The sequence below is a fragment of the Pithys albifrons genome, chromosome 4, assembly GCF_047495875.1.
Source record: "Pithys albifrons albifrons isolate INPA30051 chromosome 4, PitAlb_v1, whole genome shotgun sequence".
NCBI lineage: Eukaryota > Metazoa > Chordata > Aves > Passeriformes > Thamnophilidae > Pithys > Pithys albifrons.
In genome coordinates this window covers 28,156,634-28,175,990 of record NC_092461.1, presented here as the reverse complement: position 1 = coordinate 28,175,990, position 19,357 = coordinate 28,156,634, and the positions used below count along the sequence as shown (strand labels likewise).

At 50.9% G+C, this 19,357-nt stretch overlaps 2 protein-coding genes across 2 annotated transcripts in view; both read right to left on the bottom strand.

Annotated features, from left to right (window-relative positions):
• LOC139670871 (lymphocyte antigen 6E-like) overlaps window positions 1-19,357 on the bottom strand; it is a 256,308-nt gene that overhangs the window by 37,017 nt on the left and 199,934 nt on the right. The window lies entirely within an intron of this gene.
• On the bottom strand, window positions 9,337-13,427 carry LOC139670869 (lymphocyte antigen 6E-like). The gene is made up of 3 exons (XM_071553017.1): window positions 13,330-13,427; window positions 10,817-10,936; window positions 9,337-9,592 (listed from the first exon to the last, which is right to left on the bottom strand). Exons 1-3 carry the CDS (start codon window positions 13,379-13,381, stop codon window positions 9,435-9,437), a joined length of 330 nt encoding a protein of 109 aa, XP_071409118.1. The 5' UTR covers window positions 13,382-13,427; the 3' UTR covers window positions 9,337-9,434.

Sequence of the window (19,357 nt, the reverse complement as noted above, 5' to 3'; positions counted from 1 at the left end):
GGAAAGATCCTTGGCTGAAATCATCCCAGGGGCAAGGAAAGATCCTTGGCTGAAATCATCCCAGGAGCAAGGAAAGATCCTTGGCTGAAACCATCTGGGTGTGTTCAGCAGGGCAGAGAAACAAACAGTCATATCTGAGAACACGATCAGATCCATCACTGGGAGGGCAGATGGGCATTTTCCCAGGAGGGTTGGCCAAAAATTTGTGCCTGTGTGTTGTTTGAGGTTTGTTTAGTTTTGGTTTTGTTTTTTTTCTATTTTAATTATTATTGCTTTGGAAAAGCAATAATGGTTTTCTTGGGAGGCATCTGTGCTGGTGGAAAGGCAGAAGGTGGGAAGGGCTTTGTTTCACCTCAGGAACATCCCTGCACACTCCAGCTGGGTTTGGATTCTCTCACCCCAGCCCCACCACTTGTGGTGGGATCAGAGCATCCCCTCCAAGCCCAAACCACAAACAAGGGCTTGTAAACCTCCTGCATGGCAGCCTGGGAGGGGCATGAGAACCCAAAGCCACCCACACCGATCCAGGGAGCAACAGAAGGGTGGAAAACCATCCTGGGTTTGAAGGCACCTCAAGGAAAGGGCATGGGAGGAACAACTCGCCCCATCTCGATTTTGGATGCTGTTTTGACTCACCCTCAACTTGTTAAACTGTCAGAAGAGGACAACCATGTCTTGAAGGGACTTTATGATGTTTCAGCAGAGGTTTGCAGAGCCTTAAAATTGAGTCTGAGCAACGAGTGGTGTGTTCAAAGTCAGATGTGGGAGGGTGGTGGCCTTGGCTCCTCAGCCTCCCTCCAGCTTTGCTTTGCAATCCAACCACTGCTTGATGAAGGAAACAGGTTCTTCAATTGAAAAAGAAGTCCATGAAGCTTTCCAGAGATGTACCCTCCCAATTCTGAGCTGTAAACACAGTGCTGGGCATCAGGCTAAGGTTTTGCTCACAGCCGCTCTCTCCTGCCTTCCCATGTGGAAGAAACCCAACTTTGGTTCAAGCTCAGATGGAGGTGGGATGAAGGAAGTGCCAACAGAAACGATTCTGGGGTGGGCTCAGCACTGGCAGACCTGTTGTGCAGCCAAAAGCTCATCCTGGGTCCTCCAGGCATGGCTTTCACAGCAGACATTGTGGGTCTCTCCTCTGAGACATCCACAGCACCAAGAAGTGACTCTGGTGTCACTTCCAGAGACAAAATCCAGCCAGGACATGCCTGGTGCCCTCACTGCCACCTGGTCCTGATGGTGGGATGGGTTTTGCCCACCCATTCTGATCCATTTCATTCCCCTGTGGGAGAGTGGCCAGGAAGGGGAGGATGCAACTCCATCCAAGCCATCCTTGCACGTGCCTGCTCCCTTTGGGTTTCTCATGCCAGTTGAACACCCCAGTGGGGTCCTGGCCAGACCTACAAAGTGCTCTGATACCAAAAATGATCTGTGAACCCACTTGCACACCAATAAATTTGTCAAACACTTGGCATTTCCCACTATCAACACTCTCCCATGCCAAGAAACATCTCCCAGTCCATGTCTGGGAAGAGCCCATGGGCCATTTGGATGTGACCACCCTGCTTTGGAGATGAAAAGGGTGCAACAAGCAGGTCATTCCATGTGTCCTCATGGCTGGGGGACATCCCCTGCCCTGTGCTGTGGTGGATGGAGACTTTCCCTGTGGGATTTAGCCTCAGGATTTTGGTTTCACCCATTTCCTTTTTCCCATTCCCGCCAACATGTGAAGTGCAGAATTTGGGGAGGAGGATTTGGGGTGGGAGGTGAGATGACCTGTGGAGATGCTGCTGTGACAGTCCCCAGCCCAGCTCCCTCTTGCTCCAGATAAGAGGCAGGACCATTTCAGGAATGCCTGGGAGGTGCCAGCACCACTCCTGCTGGTTTCCTTGGAAGCAGGACAGCGTCTCCAGGAAGTTCTGCCACCAAACCTTGGTGACTGTGGGTATTTTGGGAAATGAAATATGGTCAGACATAGAAAATCACCAAGTTCTGCTTTCCCCACAGAGGGAGTTGCTTTCCTTGGGGAGAGCATCTGAATCCAGAGACATCCAACCCAGGAGCAAGGACCACATGGCCAGGGAAAGCTTTGAACCCCTCCAAGCACAGGGAAAAGAGCAGCTTTTAAACTAAAACAGGAGAGTTTTAGATTAAATATTAGGAAGAAATTCTTTGCTGTGAGGTTGGGAAGGGGATGGAATAGAATTCCCAGAGAAGCTGTGGCTGCTCCATCCCTGGAAGTGTCCAAGGTCAGGTTGGACAGGGCTTGGAGCAACCTGGGATAGTGGAAGGTGCCCCTGCCCATGGCAGGGGGTTGGAATGAGATGTTCTTTAAGGTCCCTTCCAACCCAAAGCCTTCTGTGATTCTGTGAGTCTTTTCTGGGGGTAAAGACCACCATCCCTTCTCACCCCTGCTGACTTCCAGCTGGGTGAGGAGCAGACAAATGTTTCCCAGCTTTTGCAGGATGGAGCTTGTTCCCAACCCCCTCCCTGCTCTCCTGTCTGCTCTGCTGGGCTCAGGGCTCCTCCTCTCCTGTGCCCTACTGGGGAGGGGGCAGCTGCCTGCTGAAAGGGGAGACAGCTCGGTGGGACCTTCCTGCTTCTTCTCAAGGCTTTTCTGAGGACACAGGGCTCTGCTTCTCATCCTGGCACTGGAATCATAGAATCAAAGAATCATAGAATGGATTGGGTTGGAAAAGACCTCCGAGATCATCAAGTCCAACTCTTGGTCCAACTCCAGTCCCTTTACCAGATCATGGCACTCAGTGCCATGGCCAAGCTCAGGTTAAAAACCTCCAGGGATGGGGAATCCACCCCCTCTCTGGGCAGCCCATTCCAATCCCTGAGCACTCTCTCTGCAAAGAATTTCTTTCTGATCTCCAACTTCAATTTCCCCTGGCAGAGCTTGAGCCCATCGTGCCCCCTTGTCCTATTGCTGAGTGCCTGGGAGAAGAGACCAACCCCCACCTGGCCAGAACTTCCCTTCAGGGAGTTGTCATCCCAGTGACCAAGTCCTGCTCTCAGAGCTGCTCTGTTTACACTGTCAGGAGACTCAGAGTTGAACGAGGGGTCTGAGATACCATCAGACCTGTTGAGCAGCCTCAGCTCATTAGAAGACAACAAACCAAAGTGCCCCAGCCTTGAGCAATGACCACACCCTTGTCTTCACCTCTGTGTCTCCATCCACCTGTTGTTAAAGCTCCTTTGTGATGGAGAAGCAGGGCAGGGATGTCATTCTGCAACGTCTGCCTGCCCAGCTCCTGAGAGAGAACTCCCAAGTAAAGCTCCTTGGCACCACAGTGAGTCAAAGAACAGCATTTCTGGGGGAGGGAGCAACGTGGGAGCAGCCCCTGCTCTGCCAGGACAGGTTCCTGCGTGGTGGTGTGGAAAGGATGAGTGTTCAGCCCAGTTAGAGCAACAGAGGCCTGGGAGAGGCACATCTGAGGGTGCCCACCTGACCCTTCCAGTTCCTGGACCAGCTGGATGAAACCTCCCTGAGATGCAAAGAGCCCTCCAGACCAGGGAGAGAAGCCCTGAGTTGTTATCTCTGTCTTTAGCACATGAATCAGAGGCACTGAGTGACTCCCCCGAGGTCAGACACGGGGAAGTGGTGGTAGAACTTGGTTTGAAGTCTCGCCTGGACCACCTTCTCCCCAAAGAACTTGGTGAACTTCTTCCCTGCTCTGCTTCCATAGAACTGCTGAGGGCATCAGGCAGGTGGAAGGGAGGGTTAGAACCCACAGAGGGAGGAGGAAAAAGGTGGAAATTCCATTATTTCCTCCATGGTAGGTTTGCAAGCACTTGTGTTTTGGCTGTGACCTTTTCCAGAGGGAGTTACTGGAATTTAGTGGTGGAAGGGCAGGAAGATGCTCCAGGATTGCAAGGAGGGAATGGAATGTGTGGGGAAATCAGAAAAGGGGGACAGAGTCACGCAGAATGGGACAGAAAAGCACAGCACGGTCTGATTTGATCCCCTCTTTACTCCCCGAGACCTCACAGGTGCCAAGAAAGGAAGATCCACTTCACACTGCCCAATTTTGGGCACTCCCAGAGCATCTCCAGCCGTAGGAGAAGGTGGCACAGAGGGTCTCACCCACTCCCAAGCAGCCCAAGCTCTGGTTTAACCCCTTGCAGGGCTTCAGGATTGGGATGCAGACGCCCCCTCTCCTAACACAGGATATTCCACGCTCCTATTCCACAATCCAAACCAAGGCACGTCCCGCTTTGCCGCCGGCGTGGGAGCGAGCGGGCACTGGAGCCCGGCCAGGACCTGCTGGCAGCTCCGAGCGGGTTGGCACCGCCAAGCACCGACCCACAGCCACCTTTCCCTGGGCTGCTTCCAGTGCTGCCTCCTCATCCCTGGCTCGGCCCCGCTCTGTTCTCCCCCCTGGAATTCGCTCCGGGAGCGTTTGGCTTTCCGTGCGCTGCCACCCAGAGGCACCAGCTCCCTCTCGTGGGCTTTGCCTGGCACTTCGTGCTGGAAACCAGCCCGAATTTCCCGGAAAACTGGTGGTGTGGTTTTATTTTTGTCCTGGTTGTTGTTGCGTCTCCCCCTCTCGCAATTCAGAGTGTTCACTGGTGCCCCAGACACGGAAATTTTATGGAAATGTGCCGATTTCCATCGAATTCCGCGTCGTAGGTGGGTGGGTTTTTTATAATTTTACCACCTTTTCCTTAATTGATTTTATTTTTCTTACCAAATCTGGGATGCAAAACAACTAATTTAGGCGTGTCAAGGGTAGATCTCTCTGATTCACTTGTCCAGAGGCTCTGAAAAAATTTGGGAATCTCTACTGAGCCCTTCAAGTGCCACCTTTGGTGCCTGTCCTGGGAAGGGGGAGTCACCCCAGCTCTGAGTTTTGGGAGGAGGGCACAGACTGAGGCATCCAGCAATTAAACAACTCCATGAAGACCCCACCATGAGCCCCCAGAGGCTGTTTTAGTTTGAAATGCTTGAAATGAAACGTGTTTTATGAAGTCAAGAGTCAAGAGAGAAAAGGAGAATTAAAAATTTTAAAAACCTTCTTTCCATTCATACCATGGATTTGTCTTGAATCCCAAGAGGTGCCAGTTTTGCTCTGGAGAACTCCTGGTTCCCTCAGAGAGCTGGAATTTCTCCCAGAGGTGAACTTCTTGCAGCTTTTCCACCCAAATCCCCAGCAGGAAAGTATCCCAAGCCCAGAGAGGTGTCTGTCCATCCTGCAGCCCACCCTGGTACCTGCTGGGGACATCCAGGTCTCTTCTCTCCTCTCCATCCTCCCTGGGCTCTCCAGCACCCCAAAGGTCACCCCACAAACCAAAGGAGGAGGTCACCCCTACAAAGAATTGGGCAACACAGCTGGTACTGTTGTGCTTCAGAAAGGTGGTTTGGTGTTTTCCTGCCTGGAATGAGACACATCTCGCTGGTGTGGGGGCCACACATCCTCACCTGAGGTCCCCTCTCCCACAAACCCCTACCTGGGGAACTTCTCCCCCTTTTTCAAGGCTTGATGGCTCCATCCCAATTCTCCTCCAGCCCTGCCCACCCACAGCCTGGCACAGGGCTGAGTTCATCCCCTGGATTTGGCTGTTGGAGGCTCCAACTTGGTCACCCTGATGGCAAAGGTGAAGGGTGACCACCACACACAGCATGTCCAGCTGTCCAACATCCTGAAGGAACCACGTCACAGCTGCCCCTGATGTCCATCCACTGCATCCCTCAGGTATTTAAGCTGCTGGTTATTATCTGCAACCAGGCCTTTATTATTCCACTTGTTAATTGCTTGTTGCCTCATCTCCATGTCACGTGTTCCTGCTGCTCCAGCAGCTGAAAGGACTCTGTGTTTGCTTTGTGCTGCCTCCTCTGAGTGCCAACCTTTGTCCATGCCTTGGAGGACAACAGATCACTCTTCCCTCTCTCTGCATCTCCTGAGAGTTGGGTATCCCCTTCCCAAATTCCTGTGTGCTCAGTCTCCCTGGATTCTTTGTCCACCTCTCTCCCACCATCATGTTTTTGGATGGGGTCAGAGGAACTCAATGCAATCTGTAGTGATAAAAACAAGTTCTTCTCCAAACTCTTTCTGTTTAGGGTCCTCCAAGCCACTTTCAAACCCAAGGGGTGAATTCTCCTTGAATGACACAGCAAAGGGTTCAGGCTTGGGGTAATTTAATGATTGGCGTCTCTCTGTGGTCAAAATTGGCCCTAATTCCTGGTCAGAATTAGTGGTTGGGAATCACACCCTCCTCTTCTTCCTCCCTGTGCATCTCAGAGAGGGGGAATTGCCACCAGGATTGCTTTGCATTTTGGGAGAAGAGAGATTTCCATATCCTTGAGCTGCAGTGCCCTTTGGGCAAAGGAATTACAGAATTATGGAATGGTTTGGGTTGGAAAAGACTTTAAAGATCATCTAATCCCAACCTCTTTGCCATGGGCAGGGACACCTTCCACTATCCCAAGTTGCATCCAACCTGGACACTTGCAAGGATGGGGCAGCCACAGCTTCTCTGCCCAACCTGTGCCAGGGTCTCCCCACTCTCATATTAAGGATTTTCTTCCTCATATCCAATCTAAACCTCCTCTCTTTTGGTTTAAAGCCATTTCCCCTTGTCCTACAGTTACAAACTGTGGTAAAAAGGTAACTCTTTCCTCTCCAGCCATGCCCAGGGTGATTTATTTCCCCTCAGATCAGCCAGGGGATACAAGAAAGCTTTTCTGCTCCAAAGGCACAGCAAATCAAGGGGAAAAAACCAGCCAGTTTTTGCTTTAAAGCAGCAAAAAAAAAATCATTTTGTGTTTTCCTGCAGGCTGGAGATGGGGGGGGGGGGGGGGGGGGGCTCTGTCTCTGTTATTGCAGGACTTGCAAATCCAACACAATGAAATATTAATTATTAGAGTCTGTCCAACTGGGATTCCTCGGTGCTTTCAGAGAGCTGAATGTTTCTGGCACGCAGGAGAAGAAAAAACACACAAGTCCCTTTTTTATTTTATTCTTTGTTCTTTTTTTATGAGAAAACACCATGTGATGGGTAAATTAGAGCTTTTGAGCATTTGGGTTGAGGGAGGGGAGGGGTCTTGGATTCCTTCAGGGTGAGAAATGGGAATTCCTAAGGAGGGGATAAGAGAGATTGGGGTCTGAAAAGGGGGTAGAAGGGGATTCATCACCCAATGGGGCTCCTTGGACACCTCCCAGCAGGGCATAACTGTGAGCAGAAGGGGGTAAAGGAGAGGTTAAGTTGATTCATAAGAGAGAGACTCATCTCTGAAGATTCCTGTTGTGCAGCACTTGAGAAGAAAACAATTCACCCTGAGCAGCCACACTCAGCTCAGCTCAAAGCCCTTTTTGTCCCCCTTGTTTACCAGGACTGGGCTTGAAGCACAACACAGAACGTCATTCCTTGGCTCTGGAATGGTTTGTAGATTTGGGAACCCAAATTGATTGGAGTTAAAGCATTTTCAGGACTCTTGCAGAGTAAAATTCCTCCAAAAAGTGCTGCTTATGAGAAAAGGGGACACTCAGCAGCACCTCTGGCCATGAAAAATCTCTGTGTTCTCATCATTGTTCTTTTTTTCAGCTTCTTTTTACCCTCATTTCTCTGCAGCCCCTGGAAACATCTGCATGAAATATTTGGCCTCTCTGAAATCTGTGTTCTGTTATGAACCTCTCAAATGTTCCTCAGCAGCTCAACCCCAAATGCTCTTCTTGAGGGGAAGTGGAGGAGCAGCCCCGACCTCTGCTCTGTGTGACCAGTGACAGGACCAGAGGGAACAGCTGGAGCTGTGCCAGGGGAGGGTTAGGTTGGGTATCAGGAGAGGGTTCTTCATCCAGAGGGTGGCTGGGCACTGGGACAGGCTCTCCAGGGAAGTGGTCACAGCTCCAAGCCTGCCAGAGCTCCAAAAGTGCTTGGAAAAAGCTCTCAGGCACATGATGGGATTCTTGGAGGTGTCCCTTCCAACTCAGGACATGCCACCATTCTGTGCTTCCCCTGCAGTTCTTTGGGGGATGTTGGGGAAGATAAATTCATGGATTGCTGGAGGACACAATTCCAAGTGGTAGGTCCAGGGCAGTGCCGGCCCTGGCTGAGGTCACTTGGCTGCAGCAACAGCAAAGCAACGTGCAGAGAGGGATGCCCAGGGATGCTGAAAGTGGAGAGGAAGGGACACCAAGACCAGCAGATGTTCGTGCAGATGTGCAGGCTGTGCAGATAAGCACCATCTGGATAAAAGATGTGGCCCCCAAGGCAGAGCAAACAGCAGGAGGTGTGTGGGTGACGTGTCTGGCTGTTCATTGGCTGTTCATTGGGCTCAGGGGGTGTCACTGTCCCTGAGCTGAGGGAGGGAGAGGATGAGCAGAGTGGGGTGAGAGGTGCAGGGCAGGAGTTGTGATGGTCTCCCATCACAGGCTGTTCCTTCACACAGGCAACTTCCCCCTTCCCTGGCAGCAACGCTGTGACTTTATGCAGTTTCACCTCTGAGCTGGTGCCTGAGGGAGGCTCAGAGGTGACCTCAGCACTGTCTGGAACTGCCTGAAGGGAAGTTCTGGCCAGGTGGGGGTTGGTCTCTTCTCCCAGGCACTCAGCAATAGGACAAGGGGGCACGATGGGCTCAAGCTCTGCCAGGGGAAATTGAAGTTGAAGATCAGAAAGAAATTCTTTGCAGAGAGAGTGCTCAGGCATTGGAATGGGCTGCCCAGAGAGGGGGTGGATTCCCCATCCCTGGAGGTTTTTCAGCTGAGCTTGGTCGTGGCACTGAGTGCCATGATCTGGTAAAGGGACTGGAGTTGGACCAGGGGTTGGACTTGATGATCTCGGAGGTCTTTCCCAACTCAATTAATTCTATGATTCTGTGACTGTGTTTTCTGCCCACTCCCCTCCCTCAGCCTTGAAGCTGCCCCTCTGTGGTTCCAACTGCACCCAAAACAGGACAAAGCTGCAGGAGAAACCCCTCTGGAGATGCAGAATGTGCAGAAGCAGGAAAGGACTTTAAAGGTCATCCAATTCCAACTCCCTGCCATGGGCAGGGACACCTTCCTCTATCCCAAGTTGCTCCAAGCTCCATCTAACCTGGCCTTGGACACTTCCAGGGATGGGGCAGCCACAGCTTCTCTGGGCAACTTGTGTCAGAGTCTCACCACTCTCATATTAAAGATTTTCTTCCTCAAATCCAATCTAAACCTCCTCTCTTTTGGTTTAAAGCCCCAGGCTGCAGGACAGAGCACGGCCACTTCTCCAAGAGGCTGCAGGGCTGACAGAGCTTGGGCGTGAGAAGCAAGTGAGAAGCCACAGATTGGGAGGCAACACAGGCCAGGAGGTGGTGACCAGAATATTTTATCTATTCCACAGCATATTCCATGTCCATACCCTCCTGGGGGGAATCTGACCATGCTCTTCAGGAGCCCCTCTCTCCCACCACTGCTGAGCAGGTGAAGAAGGACCCTGGGATGGGACCGCCTGGCACCTCACTGCCGTGCCAGCCTGGGCCCTGGGCACGCACTCAGGTTGCACAGGAAGGTTTGGCAGCAGTGGGAGGTGTAGGATGCCAGGCCCAGGCTGAAGTTGTGGTGTGGGCAGGTCTCGGAGCACTTCTTGGTGATCCTCTTCCATAAGGACAAAAAGCCTTGTCCAAAGGAGGGAGAGAGCAGGATTAGCAACAGGAGTTTGGGGGGTTCTCCTCTGTCATTTACAGGGAGATGGACTAATGGGTCCCTCCGTCCCCCCACAGCCCCAGAGACCATCATGAGACCCACCCCAGTCCCACCACAGCCCAAGAATTATTGGTGACCTCTCACACCATTCAGTGTCCTCGCTGGGCACCTCCCAGTGTGGACCTTCATGTCAAAGCTTTCCTAGGTGTGATGGCATCCATGAGACAACCTTCATTCCTGGCTTGGAAACACTTTTCTGCTTGAAGGAAATAATTCTGTTGCCTTCTGTGTCTGGCTTGTATCAGAAATAGTGTGACCAGCAGGACCAGGGATGTGATGGCTCCCCTCTCTCAGCACTGGTGAGGACACACCTCGAATCCTGGGGTCAGATTTGGGCCCCTCATGACAAGAAAGACATTGAGGGGCTGGAGCACTTTGAAGGGAAGAGCTGGGAACATTCTGGAGAAGCTGAGAGAGTTGGGGGGGCTCAGCCTGGAAAAAAAGAGGCTCGAGGGGACTTTCTCACACTTTACAACTCCCTGACAGGAGGAGGGAGCCAGGTGGGATCAGGCTCTGCTCCCAGGGAACAAGGGACAGGACAAGAGGAAACAACCTCAAGTTGTTCCAGGGGAAGTTTAGGTTGGATATTGGGAAAAACTTCTCCACGGAAAGGGTTGGCCAGCCCTGGCACAGCTGCCCAGGGCAGTGGTGGAGTGACCATCCCTAGAGGTGTTCAAAAAATGTGTGAACATTGTTCAGTGGTGAACGTGGTGGTGGTTCTTTGTTGATGGTTGGACTTGAGGTCTTTTCCAGCCTTAACAATTGTGTGCTTCTCCATCTCTCTACACCTTCTTGTCCACCCTGACTGTTTCTTTCCATCTCCTTGTCTAATCAAGGTTGAAAGTTATTTATTCTTCTTTTGAAGGATTCTTTCTTCCTTCTTCCTTCCCAGTGCCCCTTGCTTTTCCATGCAGGCAATTCCAAAGGCTAAAGAGGACAATCTCCATGTGTGATGAGGAGGAGGATTTCAAACCATCAGCGCCACCTGGTTGGGTTTCCAAGGTCTCCACCTCTCACATGTGCTTCCCAGTGACTCCTCAGCTCATCCATCCACACAGGGCAACCACAACAAACCCAGCCCACACTCCACCTCCCATTCCTGAGTCCCCATGAGGGGATCCAGAGCCAGAACATACCGATGCCCACAGAGGCAACATTGGTCACACAATACTCGTCCTTGTCCGAGCACTTCTCGGCCTTCAGGCAGCTCCAGTTGCTTTGTTCCCAGTTGCAGGTGTAGCAATGCAGGGTATTTGCTGCAGGAGGAGACACAAAGTGTGGAAGGTGGAGATGAAATCACCCTGGCCTGTATCACGAACAGGGTTGTCCCTCTCTCAGAAATGCTGAGGCCACACCTCAAATCTTGGGGTCAGTTCTAGGCTCTCCATGACAAGAAGAACATTGAGGGACTGGAGAGTGTCCAGAGAAGGAAATAGAGCTGGGAAAGGGTCTGGAGCACCAGGAGCACCTGAGGGAGCTGGAGGGTCTCAGCCTGGAGAAAAGGAGGTTCAGAGGGGACTTTTTGATCTCTCAAACTCTCTGACAGGAGGGAGGAGCTGGGGGGTCAAGCTCTGCTCCCAGGGAATAAGGGACAGGATGAGAGGAAACAGCCTCAAGCTGCACCAGTGGAGGTTCAGGTTGGACATCAGGAGGAATTTCTTCATGGAAAGGGTTGTCAAGCATTGGAAGGGGCTGCCCAGGGAGGTGGTGGAGTCCCCACCCCTGGAGGTGTCCAAGAAAAAACTGGACATGGCACTCAGTGCTCTGGGCTGGGTGACAAGGTGGGGATTGGTCACAGGTTGGACTGGATGGTCTTGGAGGTCTTCTCCAACCTCAGTGGTTCTGGGATTCTGTGAAACACCACCAGCCCTGGCAGCAAAATGCTCACCTTCTCTCCAGTGAGTCTCAAAAGCAGGAGGTGCAGGTGTGATGGAAGGGATGGAGCTGAAAGACCCGACCCACCGTGCCATGAACACTCTTGGGTGTTTACACCAACACATGGACACACATCTGTGCCCACACCAGTGGTGCAAGTCCTCTCCTCCTGCTCTGTACTCAGAATAGCACCACAGTGGGCCAAGAGTCTCAACAGAACATCAGAGTCACGGAGTCCCCAAATGGTTTGGGTTGGAAGGGACCTTAAAGGTCATTTAGTTCCAAACCCCCTGCCATGGGCAGGGACACTTTCCACCAGACCAGGCACCTCAATGTCACATCCAACATGGCCTTGGACACTTCCAGGGATGGGGCAGCCACAGCTTCTCTGGGCAACCCATGCCAGGGCCTGCCCACCCTCACAGGGAAGAGTTTTCTTACCAATATCCAAACTAAATGTCCCTCTTTCAGTTTGATGGGCCAAGGGACTGGCTTTGATGTGATGTCTGGAGCGGGGAAGGGCAGGGACTGCTGGGATGTCCCAAGGCCTGGGGTCACCCTTCCTAGTTCTGGAGACTATTAAGCTGCAGCCTAATTAAGCAGAAAGCACTGGCAGATGAATAGGGTTAATTGGGACCTCCACAGCCTAAAGGAGCTGATCAGGCTCCCACAGCCGTGTCAGTGGGTGGGACATCAACACCCTCAAACATATATCCAATATCTGGATTAAAGACAGAAGAAGGTGAGGAGAAGGTTTTGAACTCTTTACTGTGAGAGTTCAGCCCTAAAACACTTTCAGTGTAACATTTCAGTTCTCCTGCCTGGATCATGCAGGGTGGATTAAACCAATCTGCATTTTGGCACTGAGGACAAACTCTGTGTGTCCCAGGCCTTGTTAAGCCTTGGAAATGTGTCAGGATCACTCTTCTGGTGAGAGGACAAAGCTAAATAGCAGAAAGGTATTCTTAGACCACAATGAGACCAAAATAAGCATCCCAAGAAATTATTTCTCTGCCCCAGACAACGTGGCAGAATTCCAAGTGCTGGCAAGCCCTGCCCCTCTTTACAAAATGAGGATAAGATTTAATTCTCTCTGGTTGCTTGACTGTCTGGTCTGCAGAGGATATAAGATCATATTCCATAAAAGGGCTGTGATTTAATGAATGAAATAAAATGAATAATCTACAGCACAAATAACATGCAAATACCGAACATCCCATTGTAAGGCTGCTTAACTATTCAATCCTCAACCCAACTTCTCCCTAATTCCCAGACTTTTTCCTCAAAATCTCAGAAATCAGAGAGCTCCTCAGGTCCCTGAGATGGACAGAAACAGCTGCACAAGGCCAGATGTTGTAGGTGTGGCCCCGTCCTGCTGCTGGTGGGAACCGCCTGCTCAGTGTCGCTGTCGTATCCTGTCGCCTTCATCAAGATTTAGACCCAACCACACTCTTGCACCACCTCAACAGACAAACTCACTGGAAAGTCTCTTCCCAGAGGCAAAAGAGTCTCAACTGCCTCCTTTTTTTCTGGTCTTGTTTCCATAAAACTCCAGCAGGACACGCGTCGACGGGGAAACCTCCCGGCGGAAAAGTCGCCCGTTCCCACCGAGATCACAGATCCCAAAACCCAAAGGGGAGTTCAGTGTCCTTCAGCTGAGCCACTGTGAGAGCTGAGGTGCCCTCTGCCATGGTTTCCATGCCTGGAGATGAGGTCTCCCTGCCTTTAAAACACCCAATCACACTTGATCTGGGGGCAGACGGCGTCACCTCACCTTGAGCCGCGCAGAGGATCAACGCCAGCGCCGCCAGGAGGGAGGGCTTCATCTTCTCCCGCTCGTCTCCACAGCCCAGAGGAACACCCTCACCCGGGGACAGGATATATATCTTCCCTGCCTTTGCACTGGGTGATGATGAAGACAATGATTTGGAAAGAGTGGGCAGGGATCAGGCGTTGGGTGAGAGGCCAGGAATGCGCAGGGGTTGTTTTCTCACCTCGGCTTTGCCCTCGGGCTCAGAGGAGTGAAAGCACCCTGGGAATTCACACCATTAATACTTTAATTTACTCATGGTCAGGCTGGAAGTGCTGCTGATGCCTGAGTGGGGATTTTGTTCCCTTCAGCTCCATCTGATCATGTGGTTGGAGAGCTCAGGGAAGGCAGAGAGTGGAAAAAAAATGGCATAAATTAAAGGCTTTGTCCTGGTGGATTATTGGCAAGTGCATTTCCAGGGTCAGACCTGGAGAAGTCCCAGTATCCACAGTCAGGTTAAACCCAGCTGTACCTTCATGGTCACAACCTAAACAGGAAATGTCTCACAATGTCTTGTTTGCCTAGAAAAGCTGCTGGTTACCTGCAAAGTCCTAAATCAAAGAATCAAAGAATGGTTTGGGTTGGAAGAGACCTTGAAGACCTACAAAGTCCTAAATCAAAGAATCAAAGAATGGTTTGGGTTGGAAGAGATCTTGAAGACCTACAAAGTCCTAAGTCAAAGAATCAAAGAATGGTTTGAGTTGTAGCAGACCTTGAAGACCTACAAAGTCCTAAATCAAAGAATCAAAGAATGGTTTGGGTTGGAAGAGACCTACAAAGTCCTAAATCAAAGAATGGTTTGGGTTGGAAGAGACCTTGAAGACCCACAAAGTCCTAAATCAAAGAATCAAAGAACGGTTTGGGTTGTAAAGAGACCTTGAAGACCTACAAAGTCCTAAATCAAAGAATCAGAGAGTGGTTTGGGTTGGAAGAGACCTTGAGGATCATTTAGTTTCACCCCTCTGCCATGGGCATGGACATCTTCCATTAGACCAGCTCAAATCCCCATCCAACCTGGCCTTGAGCACTTCCAGCAAAGGTTAAAAATATCTGTGTCCCCCTTTCCATGGAGCATCCAATTCAAAGTCCTGCCAGATACCAGCCAGGTGTGATGTTCTCAGCCTTGATATGATTTCTCTGCACATCTTGGTGGAGCTGGAGCTGAAACCCTCACACCTTCCAAGGCTCCCATGTGCCTGCCTGTCCCACTTCTGCTTCCCAGGAAAGAGTTGCCAGGAGGTTTAGTTCTGGATATCAGATTCATGTCCATGAATCACCAACTCACTGAGCCACCCAAGAGCAGGGAGGGTGAAGCAGGAGGAGCCCCCTCGGAGCGAAACCACTTGTGCAATCGGGTGTTTGCTCATCCCTTCCTTCTCCACCCTGCAAGATTTGGGGTGCAGGAGAGACAACAGAGAGCCACTGCCACTCACAGACTGGGAGTTAGAAGATGGAGAAGCAGGAGAAGGGGCAGAGGCTCAAAAAATACGTGGAAGGAACATGAGATGGATGAGGTGGGGGTTAAATGGTTGGGGGCCAGTTTTTTGGCAGGAGATAAATCAGATGGGCAGGAGTTCCTCAAGCAGGGCTGATGCTCAACAGAGACATTTAGAGCATCTATGGGATCAATCTCTGCTCATCACAGTGAAGGCATGGCCAGAGTGGGGGCAGAGAGACACCAAAATCCAGAGTAGCTTCCTTCTCAAGGCCAAAAAAAGACCCCAAAAATGTGGGGGGATTTTCACACTGAGCTTTTTTTTGGCACATTTGCAGAAATTTTTGAGGTTTCTGACACTGGTGTCAAACCACCAGCTCTGCTGACATCAAACTGGATCAACAGGATGGTGAAGTCAGCCCTGATAACCCCACGAGGACCAACCATTCCTCTCCAATGGACAGACATCTGGGCGTGGAGGGCACAAGCCACAGCACTTGCCCAAGAGATGAAACCCTGCCAGGCTCTGGGAGGGAATTCCAGCAGGAATGGCAGGGAAGGTGTGTCAGTCCTCCCAGATGTCACAAGGCAGTGACCAAAGAGCAGGACCTGTTGCAGGGAATCAGGGTTGGCCAATGTGATTCACTGTGTGGTGGTGTCATCTGGTAGAGATGACTCCTTAGGGAGTCTGGAAATCGGCTTGGGAAGCCACAGCTCAGCGTCCTGCAGCAGTGGGAGAGCTCTGGAAAGGTTCGGTGCTGATAAAACAGGTTGTTTTAACCAGATTTGACTGATTTTTTTTAGGGAAAAAATGGAAAAATAATTGTGTTCTTCTCCAGTATGATTTTGGCTGTTGTCCAAAGAGGTTGTGAACTCCCCAAGTCAGTTTGGATGGGGCTTGGAGCAACCTGGTTGAGTGGAAGGTGTCCCTGCCCATGGCAGGGGGTTGAAACAAGAGGATCTTTAAGGTCTCTTCCGACCCAAACCATGCCATGATTAACAAGGTTTATTCCCTCACCCCCAAGGACTGGTGGCACAAAAATCTCCCATCTGACACAGAACCAGAGAGGAATCACCAGCTCCAGGGATTCAAACCTGCTCCTCACTGACAGCAGGGCCATGGGAAGTGGTCCACCACAGGCAGGAGTGGTTTGATGGACAAGGGGGATGATGGACAAAGGTGCACCATGGGCCACTTGGCACTTTGGGGTCTGCCAGTGGCCCCTGGAGCCAGATGTTTGGGAAGTCACCATCCCAACCTCGGGCATGTCTGATGAGCCCGTGAGGGGTGGGATTGCCATGGCTGGAATTTCCTCAGAGGCACATGGGACACTGAGGGTGGTGGTGTCACCCAACACATGACTTGGAGCACGGAAGGCTCTGCTTGGCTGGGTCGGGGCAGAGAGCTGGAAAAAATGTGTCTCAGTGTCCAACATAAAGGAGCACAAATATATCCAGGCCCATCTCCAGCATGGATATAAACAGTCACTTGGGAATAGTCCTTCCTTTGTGCCACCTGGTGTGTTTTATTCCAGATATCCCATGAACTAATGGCACTTGGGCCACGTTCAAACCTTGCCATGGAACGTTGCTAACAATTAACGTGATTAATTAAACGTTGTGGATGGTGGCGTTCCAGGCCAGGGATGTTCCCAGCAACTGTTTGTTTCCCTGGCTTGGGGATGAGACCCTTGTAGGGATGTGAATCACATCCCTCAGGATGAGATCCCTGATTTTGCTCTTGGCTTTGGATCACTGCACTACACCGGCCATAAACATGGATTTATTTGCCTGCCCTCTGGAATGTTCTGGCTGTTGAGTCTTCCTGGATGCAGAACAGAGATCAGAAGCCAAGGAACAGGGATGTGCTCATTTTCTGGGAGCCTCAGGTCGAGTTCTTCTCATAAAAGGCTTTGGGAAAAGTGCCCATATGTGGAACCACAGTGTCAAGGAAGGACAGGAACATCATGGCTTGGTCTCATGGGATCTCTGCCTTTTATTTGCCCTGATGATTTTAAATACTCAGCATCCTTGTCTCATTACCTCTTGGGTGGCATCTCAGAAGGTTCCCACATCATTCCATCTATCCCAATCCACATGTGTTGCCATTTCTCACCCAATTTCTAGCGCAAGGGCTGCCAGTGGTTGCAGGATGGAATTGGTGCTCAGCACCAGCTACAATTGCACCTCCAGGGCTTTTCCAGCCCTAAATAAACCCCATTGAAGCAGTTGAATCCCAGAATCCCAGACTATTCTGAGTTGGAAGGGACCCACAAGGATCATTGAGTCCAACTCTTAAGTCAATGGCCCACACAGGGGATTGAACCCATGACCTTGGCATTATTACAACCACATTTTAACCAACTGAGCTGATCTCAGTTGAAGAATCTCACCCTGTCTTGGTCCCCATCCTTCATTTTTGGGTAGTTTTGTGGGGAGGAAGAGGCCAGGCCATCATGGCACCACTTATTTTTTGGTGGGAAGACAACACTTTGAAGCAGACATTGCCCTGGCAGGAGAAGAGGTGGATCTGTGTTGAGCAGCTCCTGGGTGAAGACAAGATCCAGCTCTTCCCACCCTTGTGTCCAGGAACAGTGGCTGAAGGTTGACATTTCCTTCTCTCTTTTTTTCCACAGGGAATTTCTGCAATCCCAGTCTCATTCTTTGTACCCTTTGTGGTTGTGACCTCCTCAAAATCAGGACAGCGCAACGAGTTGTCACCACCAAACCCCTGACACAGACCTGTCCCCACCCTCAGACCCTCCCAGGTGTCCCATTGCTCAGCTCCCAGTAAGCCAAGGGGACCTTGGAGCCAATCCCACCCATGGAGTTACTGTAAATTAACCTCTTCCATGCCAAACTGCTGAAGGACTTGGTCCCTCGAGCTGCCCAAACATTCCCCATTCCAGGTGATTCCCATGGGAGTCCCACTGTGGGGAGGAGACACTCAGGCTCCAGTTCCAGGTGTGGGCAGCCCTGGGCCAGGTTACACCAAGGTGTTGAAACCCTTCTGAGAACCTGCCCTTTGGCTTCCTCTGGGCCAGGCAGGGCAGGGAAATGGTGCCCCAGGGCCACCCCAAATCTCTGCCCAGGAGCATTGCCTGGTTTGAAGGTGTCCCTGGAATTCCTGGATTGGCCAAATCCCAGCTGGGTCTGGATTAAGTCACACAAAGGATTGCACCTCTGATTGAGGACGTTATTAGGGATGTCCAGCAGTGGTGTCAAGCTCCAGAGGAGGTCACCACCCTTCCAGCTGCCCTGGGGCTGGGACCACACTGCAGAGCAGCTCTCACAGAGGTACTTACATCCATAACACATGGAAAAATCCATGCCCAGTTCCAAGGGCTCTCCCACAAGTGGCCACACTGTTCACATGTCCACATGTTCCTCAGCATGGTTTTGACCCAGTAGGACCATCCCTGAAAATCCTGTGTCTACTTTCCCAGTGAGATTTTGGATTCATCCTTCTTATTTGAGAGGGAGAAAACTCCTTTACACAGGGAGTTACCAGTTGACCCCATGGCCAGGAACTGTCACAGGGTATTTTATTTGCTAATATTCCTTCCCCAAGCTGTCCCAAACCATGTCACAACCAAACTAAAGCAATACCGTTGGAAATCCAATTCCATTATTTTTTTTCCAGAGTTTTTTCCTCTAAACCTTCAGAAATCTCTGCTGGCTGAAGCACCAAGAGACACACTGAGATCTGGGGCTGTGCTGATCAGGATTTCTCCTCCTCCTTCTCACCTCAAACTGTAGTTGCAGGAAAAACCTGTTCCAAAACTCTGGCCCTGCTGTGAGTCAGCTCTCAATAAAACAGGGAGTAAATAAGAGATATCTTGGAATTGTTTCCTTTTAACGGTAGAAGCAGAGGGAATGTTTACATGGGATATTGGGAAGGAATTACTGACTGGGAGGGTGGGCAGGCCCTGGCATGGGTTGCCCAGAGAAGCTGTGGCTGCCCCATCCCTGGAATGTCCAAGGCCATGTTGGAGCAAACTGGGACAGTGGAAGGTGTCCCTGCCCATGGCAGAGAGGTTGGAATTCCATCATCCTCAAGATCCCTTCCAACCCAAACCATTCTGTGATTCTATGAAGAGTAGAAAGTTTGTCTATGGAGCTCATCACACCTTTCCCACAGACAGAAAAACTGCCTTATCTCATTTTCTTCTCAGCTTTACCCTTGGACATTTCAGCTCTTGGGTGTCAGTGCTGAGGGTCATTTTCAGGCCTGAAATTCTCATCATGGAAGAGACAAGTCCAGAACCCAAAGCACATTAAAATGGGTAGGCCTGGAAAATTTTTGTTCTTATGGAAGCAAAATGGCTGAGAAGGCTCAGGCTGTGTTGGGGGACAGCTGAGGGGGCTCTCCCAAAGCCAGTTGCCACCACAGCTGTGTCCCAGATGACTTGCACATATCACAGGCCTGGCAGGTTCAAGTGACTTCTCTCTAAAAAACAGATTTTGAAACACACCACAAGTTGAGGTCCACTTTTTGATGATGAACCTTTTCATGGAATGCCTGGATAAGAAATCCCACAAAACCAACCCATGAAA

Bases quoted from the DNA above. Each gene is read 5' to 3' on its own strand.
- LOC139670869 (XM_071553017.1), bottom strand. From the start codon at position 13,381: ATGAAGCCCTCCCTCCTGGCGGCGCTGGCGTTGATCCTCTGCGCGGCT. The intron at 10,937-13,329 runs GTGAGGTGACGC...CTCCTCCTGCAG, and splicing joins GATCCTCTGCGCGGCTCAAG to CAAATACCCTGCATTGCTAC. The intron at 9,593-10,816 runs GTATGTTCTGGC...CCTTTGGACAAG, and splicing joins TGTTGCCTCTGTGGGCATCG to GCTTTTTGTCCTTATGGAAG.